General features: G+C 31.7%; 1 protein-coding gene across 1 annotated transcript; it reads left to right on the top strand.

Annotated features, from left to right (window-relative positions):
* The first annotated feature begins 890 nt into the window (after window positions 1-890).
* LOC134716088 (zinc finger protein 567-like) lies at window positions 891-8,657 on the top strand. Its single transcript, XM_063578846.1, has 5 exons — window positions 891-943; window positions 2,071-2,196; window positions 2,814-2,938; window positions 3,326-3,476; window positions 5,020-8,657. Exons 2-5 carry the CDS (start codon window positions 2,082-2,084, stop codon window positions 7,308-7,310), a joined length of 2,682 nt encoding a protein of 893 aa, XP_063434916.1. The 5' UTR covers window positions 891-943; window positions 2,071-2,081; the 3' UTR covers window positions 7,311-8,657.
* The last annotated feature ends 6,247 nt before the right edge of the window (window positions 8,658-14,904 follow it).

Genomic DNA, 14,904 nt, shown 5'->3' with positions numbered 1-14,904 from the left:
TATCGTAAGTAAACATAATGCGGGAGGACACTTGTTTTTGAATATTTAGCAACTTTACAAAAGAAATGCATACACAAAAGAACATATGCATTAACAAAACATGTAAATGTAAAAAAAAAAATGCGACGTTCTTATTATAAGCAAGTGTCACCTTCGGCCAGAGTAACAAAATAGAATTCACGGATATACAATTAAACAAATATTTAATTTCTCTTATTCACTTTATCCATCTTTTTTGTAATAATAACAATTTGTATATCTAAAAATAAAAAAATAAAGATTTTGATAAATGTTTGTTTAAATTTAACCCATATGATCCATGCACATGTATGATCAGCTGGACCGTACGCGTATACTAATACGGTCCGACCGTACGCGTGTGGTCGGACCGTACGAGTATACGTATACGGTCCGGACCGTACGCGTAGCGGTACGGTCCAAATACTCATATGGTCTGGAACATATACAATGATGTGCAGTATTATAAAAACATTGGCGCGTTTTTTTCCAAAGTGTTGACGACGAGCGGACAAACAGCCGGACAACGCTTTGCCTAACGTACGTCCGTCTTTATAGATGAACGTTAATAAATGGCAGAGCAAGTTTTTTTGTGCACATCTACGTTCATGGTTAGCAAGAACAAAATTATCTTACAAACAGGCTTCTATATATATAATCTATTAATATAGAATGCGCATTGATTTATATCTTTTTTTAATAGATCAGCATTTATATAACTAGGTCATAAGCAAAGCCAGTCCAATGAAATTATATCATATACTTTGCCAGAGACATATGATATATATATATATATGTCTCTAGTCAAACAATGCTATAAAGATGCGGAGCAGCCAGATCGTTTGAACGGAATCCCTCCATGTGCCCCATTCCATTAGACAACAGCGCCATCTATTGACGAATGAAAACAAAGACAGGTTCATGGGTAAAAACTAGTTAATTTCACTTGCATGACTGATATTTACATAATCAAACATACACACAGTTTGTACTTGAAGAAGATAATAAGAAAATTTGCGTTTAAACGACAAATCATCTGATTAAATCATGCTTATATCGGTGTATTTTTTTAATCCTATAATTTACACCAGGCCATAACAGGAATGACCTTGACCTTTCAGTATATTTCCTTGGAGAGGCCTACGGAGGGGTAAAATTCAATGGTTAGATAAATATTCTTAAAACCCCGGTGATTATTTAAAGTTGTCATGTCAAATGACATAAATGACACATAAACGGAAAATAAGGTTGTTAAAGTAGATTGGGTGTCTTGTTTTAAGCATCCATTCTGGTCATTTTTGCAGATTTTTTTTAATTAAATAGGGGTCAATAATATATATAGCACTAGTATATACCTGAGACTACTATAACACACTGTGTTACACTGTGTTATAGTAGTCTCAGTATACATAATTAACAGAAACATGTTAAAAACAAGGGCAGATAATTATATTATAATTATATTGAATTTGATGTGACATGTAATGATTTTCAAACTCTCATGAAAATTAGGCTTTTTTTTTTATATATTATTAAGGATGTATTTATGAGAAGCAATTCTCTCATTAAACTTTAATAAAATTATTGTTTAATGACTTCTGAATTTAGAAAATTTTAAGTAGAGTACATGTACACTATTTTTCCCTTATAAAACAAGGATCTTTCACAGAAAATTAAGAAAAATCTATTGTCTAACATTCAGTCACTCCAGTCCTGCCTAGCTATGTGTACCTAAAAAACCTGCTGTATTGACTATTGTTTAAAAATATGTTTTAGACAAACAGGAAAATTTCAGTGGCCAAAATAAATAGTGCCTTTTTCTGCCATTTGAAATTTTCATGTCATCAGTTGTATGATACATTGTATGACAATAAATTTGGGCAAACATTAGTTTAAGTACCTGAGACACTTTAGCAGCTATCATCACAAAAAAACAAAAAACATCCAAAGGTCAAGTTTTTCTGAAATTGTAATGATTTCAAAGGACATTGTGCAGTTGTATTACACTTATACTTTTTTAAAATTTGTTCCTATATTTTTTTATTAATTAAGGTTAGAACAAAATGGATGAAAAAGTGATGTGTAACAGGAATGACATCCAGAGAAGTGAAAACCTGCCAGATATGCAGAGGAAAAGTATTCTAGAAATAGCAGGACAACAGATCATTGGTGATGAAAGTAAGTTGTTAGATGCATGTCAGAGCCTTATAAAGATGACCATAATGATACAGTATGGGGTTTTCTCTTAGTTTATTAAATCTGGCTTAATAAGAACAGTTATATACCTTTGAAGAGTTTACTGTATCAACAGATGACACAGTTTAAATTACACAAACAGAAATTATAAATATGATGTGATAGAATTGCCATAGAGACAACTATCCATTGAGGAACAGAGAACAGATACAGACCACCTTATGATAATGTTCAAAATATATGATCTATGAAAGGTAAAGCCAAAAAGAAGTGTTACAGTTCAAAAGTAACAAGCAACAGTTTATTTAAAGTTGATTGTTTTATACTTTAAAATTGAGAATTGAAATGGGGAATGTATCAAAGAGATAACAACCCAACCATAGAAAAGACAACAGCAGAAGGTCACCAACATGTCTTCAATGCAACAAGAAATTCCCGCACCCGGGGTGTCCTTCAGCATACATATTTCAGATTGTTGTACCAGTAATCGGTTTTAAATATTGATATATATCGTGTTATGATTTTTAGATTAAATTTAGGCCTTCCTGGTCCTACCTTTATAAAATATATCTTCATAGTTTGTTTTTTTCTCTTTATAGGTGGCTTATCTGTTGAAGATTCTAGCAGTACAGATAATAACGGACAGTCATCCCTAAGGGAGCCTCAGAATGTAGGAAAGAGTGTACTTGAACTGACCACAATATTCCAGATTATTGAAAATATGGTAGGTCAGATTATTCTACAGTAAAAGTAATTAATTTCCATGGACTGAGGGAACCAGAAACAACAGATATATTTTTGTTGGTTTTTTTTTGCTATAAAGGGAGACAAATATATATTTGTCAAGCCTCCAACTTTGAGAATCATTTAGAAATGCATGTAGCACACTGTCTGAACAAATTATTTCCATGTTTCTGTTCTTAACTGGTAAATGAATTTTAAGTTTTTAAGCAGTAAACATATTTTCATTTTAACACTGACAACTTTCACCTTTGAGACACAGGGTTCCAGTGAATTGTTAAACATTTCAAAAAGATTGACAATTGTAAATGAAGTTTATCTATTTGTTTTTAATACAAACACATGTATCTCTAATATTTATTTGTTTTAGTGCTTGAAATTGAATGATTATGGAGAAGAGTTTGTGATGATTATGGCTAACCCTTACAAACAGACATCTAATTATATTGGATCTACTGAGGGGAGACAATTCATGAAGGAAAACACCAGTGTAATGCAGAATTTTGTAAAACATTGTTATAGTGAGTTGATTAACTTAATCCAGTATAAGTTTTGTATTGTTAGGTTTTAAAATCAGTTATTAGGTTTAAAACAATACACAATATCAACATGAATACATAAAATACAACATATGAGCCTGTATTAAAGCTTTGCCTAGTACGCACATTTGCAGATAATACCATGGTTTTGTCAATACAATGACTGTCAAATGAAGGATAGCCAATTAACATTGGAAACATTTAGTTCTGTACCAAATAGAGGCACCTCTTACAAAATGTTTCTTAATTGACAGGAATTGTCAGGTTGCCTTCAGAAGGTCGGTGGTTCTCTAAGTGCACTCTGGCTTCCTTCTCCAATAAAAATTAACCATAACAATATACATGTAAGCTTAATAGTGCTGAAAGTGGCATAATATACTAATGTAAAATAGAGAATTGAAAGGGGGAATGTGTCAAAGAATCAACAACCCGACCAAAGAGGAAAAAAGACTAAGGCCACCAGTGGCCACAAAACAAGAAAATCCTGCACCGGAGGTAAACTACAGATGAACCCTAAACAAAACTAGTTTACATTAACCTCTTCCTTTTTTTATACTGTTATACTCTTTTTTATGCCCCACCTACGATAGTTGTGGGGCATTATGTTTTCTGGTCTGTAGGTCCGTTCGTCTGTCTGTTTATTCTTTCGTCTGTCTGTTCGTCCCTTTGTCCCATTTCAGGTTAAATTTTTTGGTCAAGATAGTTTTTGATGAAGTGGAAGTTCAATCAACTTGAAACTAAGTACACATGTTCCCCATGATATGATCTTTCTAATTTTAATTCCAAATTAAAGTTTTGACCCCAATTTCATGGTCCACTGAACATAAAAAAATATTAGTGTGAAGTTTAGGTTAAAGTTTTGGTTAAAGTTTTTGTTCAAGGTAGTTTTTGATGAAGTTGAAGTCACATAAACTTGAAACTAAATACACATGTTACCTATGATATGATCATTCTAATTTAAATGCCAAATTAAAGTTTTGACCCCAATTTCATGATCCACTGAACATAAAATATATTAGTGTGAAGTTTTGGTTAAACTGGACATGGAAAATGATAGTGCGAGTGGGGCATCTGTGTACTATGGACACATTCTTGTTTTATTCTTGTACATGTACTTTTGTAATCTGTAATGTTAATAAAAGACAATATAAAAATATAAAAAAAAATCAGGTGACTTGAAACTTCTCTATACCCGTTGTCATTTCACTTGATCAAGATTTGAAAGTAGTTATATAAATGAGACTATAAAAAAGAAAACAAAAAACAAATATGGCTCTAGACTTTTTACAAACACAAAAATATATGAAAGGGTTTATCTAGATTAATAAATCATCAAAATATTTAAAGTTTCCCCAATATAATCAGCCTTTTATTGAAGTCAGTGGTGGAGAAGCAATAAATGCAATACATACATGTATAAACAAATTAATCAAAGAAAATTTATTTAAACAATTTTTCAAGTGAATTGCTTGAAACCTTTGTTAAGCGAAATGATGATTAATTAGTATTCCATCCTGTATTACAGATGCAGCTTGCAGGTTAAGTGCATTAAAATCTGGACAAGAAACAAATCCAAACATAGCTGAAGAAATTAACTCTTCTGAAGTAAAAGAGATTCAAGGTAGAAAGGATCAGCTAAAAAATTCAGCCATAAGAAAAACAACTATTGAATTCTCAGATAATAACAGTGAAACAAATGGATTTGAATCAGATGTAACAGAAAACTATGACATGGAAAAAATTGTGCAAAATGCAGTTCAAGTTGTTGATAAAAACTTAGATGAATTGAAAAGCATTGAAGAGGAAAATACACTGACTAAAAGCACACCTCAAAACATCAAAGAATACCCTCATCCCAAAAAGCGACTCACAAAAATGAAGGCACAGGAAGTTGATGAAACAAATGATAGCAAAACATCAAAAACAATTCTGACGGAGGGAAATTCAGAAACCCCATTAGTTAATAAAAAGACGAGCAAGTCAAAATGTATTGGTAAAAGTCAGAAGCAAGATAAAAAGAATGTTAAAAACAAGAATAACAAGTTTGAATGTAAAACTTGTTTCCTTATGTTTGATTCTGGCTCATTGTTAAAGCAGCATCTTGTCAAACACAAAACAGACACTTCAACAAAGATAATTTGTTCTTGCTGTAAAAAAACATTTAAAACAAAATTAAAATTAAGAAAGCATATGAGAACTAAGCATATGAAATATCCTGCCACGCAGTTCACCAAAAAGACGTTTATTAGTTTAAAATGTGAAAAATGCGGCAAAGTATTTCATCGTCAGGATACTTTCAAATCACACATGAAATTTCATGAGGCACCGAAACACAAATGTCAGATTTGTGATAAAGCATTTTATTTAAAAACCAATCTGTCCAAACACAAGAAAACCCACAAGAAAAGATTAGAATGTCAGTCATGTCAAGCTGTTTTTACAGATAGAGAAAATTATGAACTACATAACTGTCAATCGAACGATCCTGAAAATTTTACAAGAACATATAATTCATGGGTGACAGAAGATGGCAAACATGTTTGTGGAATTTGTCGAAAAGTTTTTACAAAACGTAGAGGACTTCTAACACATCGTAAACTTCATTCTATTATTTGTACTAGTCATGTATGCAATATCTGTAACAAATCATATAAAACAAGAAACAGTTTGAACAAACATGTGAAGATAGTTCATTCAGGGTCTCGAGACTTTGTTTGTGATTTATGTGGAAAAAGTTTTAAACAACAAGACACACTCAACGTTCACATGAGAACACATGACAACAATCGAACTGAATATGAGTGTAAAGTATGTGGAAAATTTCTGTCGGCACAAGGTGCACTTAAAGTCCATATGAGAACACATGTGAATTTGAAGCCTCATATGTGTGATGTATGTGGAATGTCATTTTCACAAAGAGGTAATCTAGCCAAACACATGCTGTCACACAGCAACAATGCTAATTATAGGTGTGAACAGTGTGGAAAGGATTTCAAATATCCTGACACATGGAGAACCCACCAGCGATCACATGCTTTAAAAGCAGGTTTAGACGACCTTAAAGTAATGGCTTTTGGAAAGTTTTATAGATGTGAGGTTTGTGAGAAGAAGTTTGCCTCAGCTTCACAGTACAAAGTCCACATGAGAACTCACACGAATGAAAGACCCTATCCCTGTCTTCGTTGTGGTAAATCTTTCAAAGAAAGTGGTAAATTAGCTCGGCACATGAAAACCCATAAAGGACTTGAACACAATGAACATAATTACATTTCTAATTCCAAAGACCAGAAAGACAACACCAGAAGAAGGAAGGACCAACGCTATGTTGATATTGCTATCAAACCAGGTTATGATGTAAATCTTATGTTGCCACAAAGAAATGAATCTCTGACAATGGATAATGCAATGCCATCATCAAATCCAAATCAAAACACTGATATCGGCCAACTTTATCCTGTCCAATTTACAGAAAGTTCAACATTCACAGATGAAGTGTGTAGTGATACAAGCTCTGTTATAAATAAAGGGTCACAACAAGCTCCTCATACTGGAAGTCCCATACGAGTGATTGATGATAGTCGTCACCAGTTTCTCATGCATCAGCTAACACCAGTTACCAGCCTCATTATGGAATCGGCCGACGGACAACATATCCAGCTTCCAAATGAAATGTATGTAATGCAGCTTGGCATACCAGATGATAGCCATGTGACAAATCCAAATCTCATAAATCCTACTCAAGCTTATTCTCCTAATAACGATGTCTTGCAATCTAATCAAACTCATAATATGCATTCATACAATAAATACTTATAAATTAAATACAAGAAATCATTAATTACAATTTTTTTGCATAGATTAGTACTATTATATTACCATGTTTTTGAATCAGAAAGTATCAGAAAGTATCAACACTTGTTTTATCATGTTTTAAACAGCATGCAGGATCATGCAATCACACAGCTCTAGTTCATTTACAATTGCATGTGTATTTACTAATTAATGAAATTAATGAAATTAATGTCATGTATTGTACTGCTTCTATTACATTGAAAGTTACTGTGAGCAGCCTGCTTAATTGTCAGTCTTTAGTACAACTGTATTTAAGGAGGCTCGCGGGTCTAAATCATTTTTTTTTATTTTAGGCAATTTTTTGGAATGATTTTTGTACATGTACCATATGATAAAGTAACAACTTCTAAAGGTAATTAATAAAATTTGAAATGAAAAATAAATGTTTATTTTTTGTCCAAAAAATCTTACTCACGCAAGTCTCCATAAGAAGATTCTTTGTTTTTTGCAGGCCATCTGTGAACCATTCTAACATAATTGTTTGCTTTTATTTGGTTAGCATGGAAGCAATTTGTAAATCAAGGCAACCTAAATTTTTGTTTTAAAACTTTATTGCGCATATTGTTTGTTTTTGATCTAATCTATAAAATTAGAATAAGGAGTTAATAGATATTTTAATAAGTTTTATAGTATGAAATGTAGACTATTAAAGAATTACTATCTTCTCAAAGTACTACAAAACTTTGTAATGATACAGGAGAGAACATATTTTATGCTTAGTACTTCAATTGTAAAAGCAATTTATAAATTTTCTGATAAAATATTAAAAATACTCCCAAGCTTTTTTTGTTTATCTTCAATGTTGCTTTGAAATGAAATATTGTCATGTGTGTGAATTTGAAAAAAAATATGTTTTATACTGTCATTGATTAACTGTCTGTAACAATATGGAGGTTGATAATTTTAATGTATTTTTTTTGTCATGAAATATAACAAATATTCAACAGAAGTATTTTTATTTAAGCTTTTTTCTTTTAAAAATCTATTTTATTCTAAATTAAATGGAGTTATCTGCCTTTGTGTATCAAACATCTCTCATACTAGATAGAAATTCAATACACAAATACTTTCTGTTGATGAAAACATTTGTAAATAAAATTTAATATTATTTTTTAGATTTCAAAACAGGAAGAGATTTCCCATGTTTTTACTTATCATTAAGTATCATCATTGATTTCAATATTTCAAAAGTTTACACATTCTTACCTTACTCATTGTTATACTGAAGAATTATACAGTTCTTAAAATGTATCGTGAGTCTTTTTCAACCAAAGATAATGCATGTCAGAAAATACTGATGTTAATTTACATGGATGTAAAATACATATGTGTACCTTTGTATACTTAGTCATTCTTTATATTAACTGATTCTATTTGGTACATTAATGGTCTGATTATTATTAAGTGGGTCTCATTGGGGTCTAAGCGTGACGCGGGATTGCTGGGACCTTGGAAATGACAAAAAATTGAGAATTGCTTACGTACATAGTGTAAGCGGGATACGGGAATCTGACAAAACAGTAAGCGGGATCCGGGATTGGAACCCCCCAATGAGACCCCCTATTAATGCAGTCTTATTTTCTTCTGATTTGTCAATGATTTATATAGTATGTCTAGGATTTTTTTAACAATTGGAAAATATTTATTACATACAAAATTTCCACCTTAATATACTTTACAAAGTATGGAAACTTAGAACAAAACTTTATTATCCCATTCATATTAAAATGATAGCAATTTTGAAGATCCATAAACATTTTGTCATTCTTTAAACAGAACTTTCAAATCTTAAACAGATTAAAAACAACAATCATAAAATTTATACCAAGCTAAAATATTGCTATGTTAAAAACAACACTTCATAAAAAAGCATTCTCTCAAAGGGATTCATTTTCAGATATTTTATTTATCCAGTCATTTAAAGTATCAGCTGTTTTTGTTCAAAGTATAACGAATACAAAGAGGTGTTTATTATTTTGAAGTGTTTGTTGAAGATAATGAAATAAAGAATATAATTGATGTTGTGATGATTATCTGAGGCAGCTTCAGAGATTATCTGGCAGGAGTTATGCCCCCTTTACAAATACTTTTTCCCAACCTAGACCTTGTCTTTTGTTATGGTAAGGTATGTAGGCAAATAAAAAAAAGACTTCAGGACAAATAAAGGCAACAGTAGTATACCGTTGTTCAAAACTCATAAATCCATGGACAAATTACAAAATCGTAGTAACAAACTAAAACCGAGGGAAACGAATTAAATGTAAGAGGAGAACAACAACATAACAATAAAATGTAACACACAAAGAAATGGACCGAGCATCAGACAAAATCCAACGAGAATAACAAATATAACATGAAAACCAAATACATGAATTTAGGATAGACAAGTACTGTGATAGTCTTATCTCAATGTGAATGTACACTCAAAAAAAAGAGAAAACAAACGGCGCAATGTTAAGATGTAACACATACACAGAAACGAATTATAATATAACAATGGCCATATTCATGACTTGGTACAGGTCATTTTTAAAGGAAAAAATGGTCTGTTGCTTTTGGGGCAATCAGGCAAAATATTTGTTATGGCCTGGTTGGTAAAGCTAATGGTAAAATTTTCTTAACTGGATACAATTTACTAAGATTAATAATTATAGTTATATTGTGGTGTGCCCTAGTATAAACCTGGATCTGCCTCTTTTTATGCATGCTGCTATATACAAGATATATATATATTTGTAACTTTAGATAGATTGATCGTTTTGGTCTTTTAATTAATTAAGTGATATTATATCTTAACCTCAGACTGTTTGTGTTGAAAAATGAAATAAATGTTACTGGTTGACAAATTTTGAAATTGTTATAATTTCTAAATAATACACATTTGTAATTTGTTTGTCTTTTTGTTTGTTTTTGCCATGTTATTGTCAGTTTCCCTTAGTCCTTGACTGACGAAAATTTGTTGTCCTAGAGGTATACAGCTATTCAAATATTATGATGTAGGAAGACTTCATAATTATTTGGACTAATATGCATTCTGAATTTTTTGTAATTTCTAAAATATAAAATTTGAAGATTCCACTGTTTGTCCTAAATAAAATTAAGATGGTGATAAATGAATGTTGCATTTAGTCCACCGAATTAGACTATTTACCGGCTTTGTAATAACATAATCAACATGGCGGGTGCCACATGTGGAGCAGGATCTGCGTACCCTTCCGGAGCACATGAGATCACCAAAGCTTAAAGTGAGGTTCGTGTTGCTTAATCTTTAGTTTACTATATTGTGTCTTCTGTACTTTTATTTTTCTGTTTGTCTTTTTATTTTTAGCCGTGGCATAGTCAGTTTATTTTCAATCTATGAGTTTGACTGTCCATCTGTTATCTTTAGTGAATCTTGTGCAAGTACTGTTCTTGCTACTGATTACTGGATCACATAATTTAGCATGCATATATGGTTTAACCCTTGTCCACCATTCTGTCATTTCAAAATATAATGGCCTTGACATTCTCTGGATGTGCTATTAATATTGAGATTTTGCATGATATGTAAAAAGAAAAAGGTACTAAAAATCATACCTCAGACAGACAAAATCATGAAAAAACATGAAAAAAGATGACAAGGTAAACATACTTCAAAATTCTACACAACTTGATGATTTCAGCTTTCCAATTGTGAACTTTCCATTTCTAAGTAGCAACATTCCAGTAGCACCTGCATACGAGGTATATATCTCCAAATTGATGCGAATTCCCGTGCATGCATTTCCTATAATGACTTCCTTGAAAGAGGGTTACTGCTCAGAAGGCAGCTATTAAACCAAGAGTTCCAAATGGTGAAGTTGAAATCATCCCTTCGTAAATTTTACGGACGCCATCACGAGTTGGTTGACCGTTATGGAATAACCGTTTCACAAATGATATCGGATATGTTCCTTACGTCGTAACTACAATCCCCTTCCCTTTCATGAATGTAACCTACCGAATAAGACTATTTACTGGATTTTGTTTTAACAGAAGAAACAGGACGGGTGCCACATGTGGAGCAGGATCTGCTTACCCTTCTGGAGCATCTGAGATCATCCCTAGTTTTTGGTGGGGTTCGTGTTGCTTATTCTTTAGTTTTCTATGTTGTGCCATGTGTTCTATTGTTTGTCTATTTGTCTTCTTTCATCATTTTTAGCCAGGCATTGTCAGTTTATATTCAATTTGTGAGTTTGACTGTCCTTCTTTTGAGACTGAGCATGGGTAAAAGGTATGATCTCAGGTGCTCTGCTCCATATGTGAAACCTTTCCGGTTTCTCATATAAATACGTGCATACTGATAGAGTTTCGATTGTATCCTCCTAATATATTTAATGTTTGCTTATAGAAATTTATGTAAGAAATACAGCCCTTCTATTGGGGAAATTTCCTGACATGATGATTGTTCATACATGCTCGAAGATTATCAGATATTTGGTATATTCAAATATACTTGCACTGACTGAAAATATTTACTTTGATAATTTGTTTTTCATTTGTAAACCTACTTTGAGATTGAGCTTTCCTGCCAAAAATAAAAATTGACAAGCCAGAACTTTTGTACAAAATTGTACATATATTGAAGATATATCTATATCGTAGAAACTGATTTCCCTTATTTTCTCACAAAACTGGCTGCTGTTAGATTTGAACATTGTCAGTTGTCGATACTTTGTAAAAATGAACTGGAAGATTACAGCATTCAGAGTCTGATTCTTTAGCTTGAAGTCAATACTTATATAACTAACACGATATGAATCATAAGCATGATGATTATCGTTTTAAAAATTATTTCGATGTTAACACCCCTTTTGTTCTAAATTACGATTCAGGTTTGTTCCCTCTATAATTTGAAAACATGTATAATTTATCAAAATTGTTGTCGTTTGTTTATGTAATTTATAGGTGTTTCTTGTTTTTTATATATATATATATATAGATTAGGCTGTTGGTTTTCCTGTTTGAATGGTTTTACACAAGTTATTTTGGAGCCCTTTATATCTTTTTGTTTGGGGTGAGTCAAGACTCCGTGTTGAAGGCCGTACTTTGACCGTTAATGGTTTACTTTTATAAATTGTGATTTGGATGGAGAGTTGTCTTATTGGCACTCATACCACATCTTCCTATATCTATTGTGTCCATCTTTCCTACATTGAAAATTTTACAACTAAAAAAACAGGTGAAAAGAAGAAAATATAGACCCTGTTTACTTCTTCAATGAAATGTTATTGCTCTTATCAATCAAATGAGGACAAGGGTCATTTACAGTTGAGTTGCAACGTTGTCACAACGTCCTATGAAGGTCATAAATTACGTCACAAATTACGTTGTGCCAACGTTGTGTGGATGGTTGTCAGCACGTGCCTTGGAGTTCACAAAATTACGTTGTACCGACGTAATTTCACTACGTTGTCACAACGATAGTATTACGTTGTCACGACGTAATGCCAACGTTGGATTGTTTACTGGGTAGGAGTTCAATAATGATACTTCATGTAATTATATATAATATAATAATACAGCTAGAGTTGTCGCAAGATTATATGGTAAAGCATTAAAAAAATTAACATGAAAAATGTCTGCTAGCAAATTAGCTTGGAAATGTAGAACATTATGATGAATCTAGTCCACTTTATTACCATCATTACTTGTGAACTATCCTTAACTCAAAATGACGGCGTATTTGTGTTACAACAATAACACTAAGGATAAAATGGAGAGACGAAGAACGAATGCCTATAAAAGATTATATATTTTTGGACATAAAGAAAATTTATTATCATTAATTTCTAGACATGCTTTATATTTATGGTGATTTTAACGTTTCCTTCATTCCAAATGACGTTGCTCCATGATTTTGAACGCTTTTACCATAGACACAGAACTGGTCCCTAAAATAAAAGAAAATACGCCAGTAAGGGACATAGATACAGTATTTTAAATAACATCATTCAAAACATGAATTTGAACAGCTAAAATTTTACCGATGTTCGAATATCATAAATCAGCAAAGAAGACAAATCATTGTGACAAAAACAAACTGGGGAAAAGTAAAATAACAACAATCCCCCTCCCCCTAAACAGGATCAAATTTCAAACCAAGGTCAAATATTGCTATGTTTAGAACAAGATTATATAAAAAAAACTATTCTATCAGACGGATTCATTTTCTGCACAGGCACTTGTCTCAGAAATGGTTCCCCTTATATACCTTAATATAACATTTTTTATATGAGGCAACTGCCTGTGATTTTCAGATATTTTATTCAGTCATTTTAATTATCAGCTGTTTATGTTTCAAAGTATTAAATGTACAAAGGGTTGTTTATTATTCTTAAATGTTTGTTGAAGATAATGAAATAAGGAACAGAATTGATGTTGTGATGAATATCATATGCAGATCCAGAGAGCAATTATGGCCTCATAAATATTTGGCCCTTGTGTTTTGGGTATAGGAAGATATGTAGTCATAAAAAAAGACTACAGGATTTTATTTTAGTGGGATGCTTTTGGGGAAACAAACATAATTTTTATAATGGTCAGGGTGGTCAAGGTAAAGGAAAATATTCTAAACTAGATCCACAGCCTATTATTTCAACTTGGAATTCTGTTAGATTATGGTATTTGTATAATTTCGTATGCTTGAATTGTTTTTAATAAATTCCATTTTTATTCTGCATTTCAATGTTCTCTGCAGTGTACAATACTTTCTATTACTAAGAAGATAGCACATGATAATAGAATGTACTGTGCCACAACAATACTATAAATACAAAATACAGTGTGTGGGCAGTGTTATACACCGCTTAAAACATAATAATACCGAATAAACATGGAGTTCATTAAACAAATTTCAAGCCCAAGAAATTATGCAAATTCCATAATTAAAAATAATTCCAAGTTGAAATAATAGCCTGTTATACAATTTACTAAGATAAATGATACGAACTTATATTGGTGTTCCCAGCTAGTATTACCCTGTATCTGCCTCTTTTATGCATGCTGCTTTATACATGATATATATACTTTTGTTATTTAGATAAATTTATCATTGTGGTCTTAATCACTTTTAATGATCTTACATCTTAATCTTGGATTGTTTGTGTAGAAAACTCAAAAAATTGTAATGTGTCGACAAATTTTGAAACTGTTATAATTTTTAAATAATACACATTTGTTATTTGCTTACCTTTTTGTTTGTTTTGCTTTGAATTGTCACATTCTTTTAATCTTTAACCGAGTAATGCTTGTTCTACCTTAGGTATACAGCCTATTTTATTTGTAATTTTTAAAATACGCAATTTACAAATTCCTCTAAAGTTTGTCCTGAATAAAATTCATTATAGGTAACAAATCAATGTTCCAAGTACATGTTTTGCTACTGATTACTAGGTCTATTAGAAAGGGCGTATATTTATCACTTGTACACCATTCTGTCATTCCAAAATAAAAAGGCAATGACATTCTATGTGTGTGTTTACTGATATTGCGATTTGCTATATGTAAAATGAGAAAGGTAATTAAAGCAAAACCAAAG

The sequence above is a fragment of the Mytilus trossulus genome, chromosome 1 (genome assembly GCF_036588685.1).
Source record: "Mytilus trossulus isolate FHL-02 chromosome 1, PNRI_Mtr1.1.1.hap1, whole genome shotgun sequence".
Classification (NCBI taxonomy): domain Eukaryota; kingdom Metazoa; phylum Mollusca; class Bivalvia; order Mytilida; family Mytilidae; genus Mytilus; species Mytilus trossulus.
The sequence above is the reverse complement of the archived record's forward strand: the minus strand, read 5'-3'. Positions and strand labels throughout refer to the sequence as shown.

Coding starts and splice junctions, on each gene's coding strand:
- LOC134716088 (XM_063578846.1), top strand. CDS start 2,082: ATGGATGAAAAAGTGATGTGTAACAGGAATGACATCCAGAGAAGTGAA. Junction 2,197..2,813: donor ACAGATCATTGGTGATGAAA/GTAAGTTGTTAG, acceptor TTCTCTTTATAG/GTGGCTTATCTGTTGAAGAT. Junction 3,477..5,019: donor TTTTGTAAAACATTGTTATA/GTGAGTTGATTA, acceptor CCTGTATTACAG/ATGCAGCTTGCAGGTTAAGT.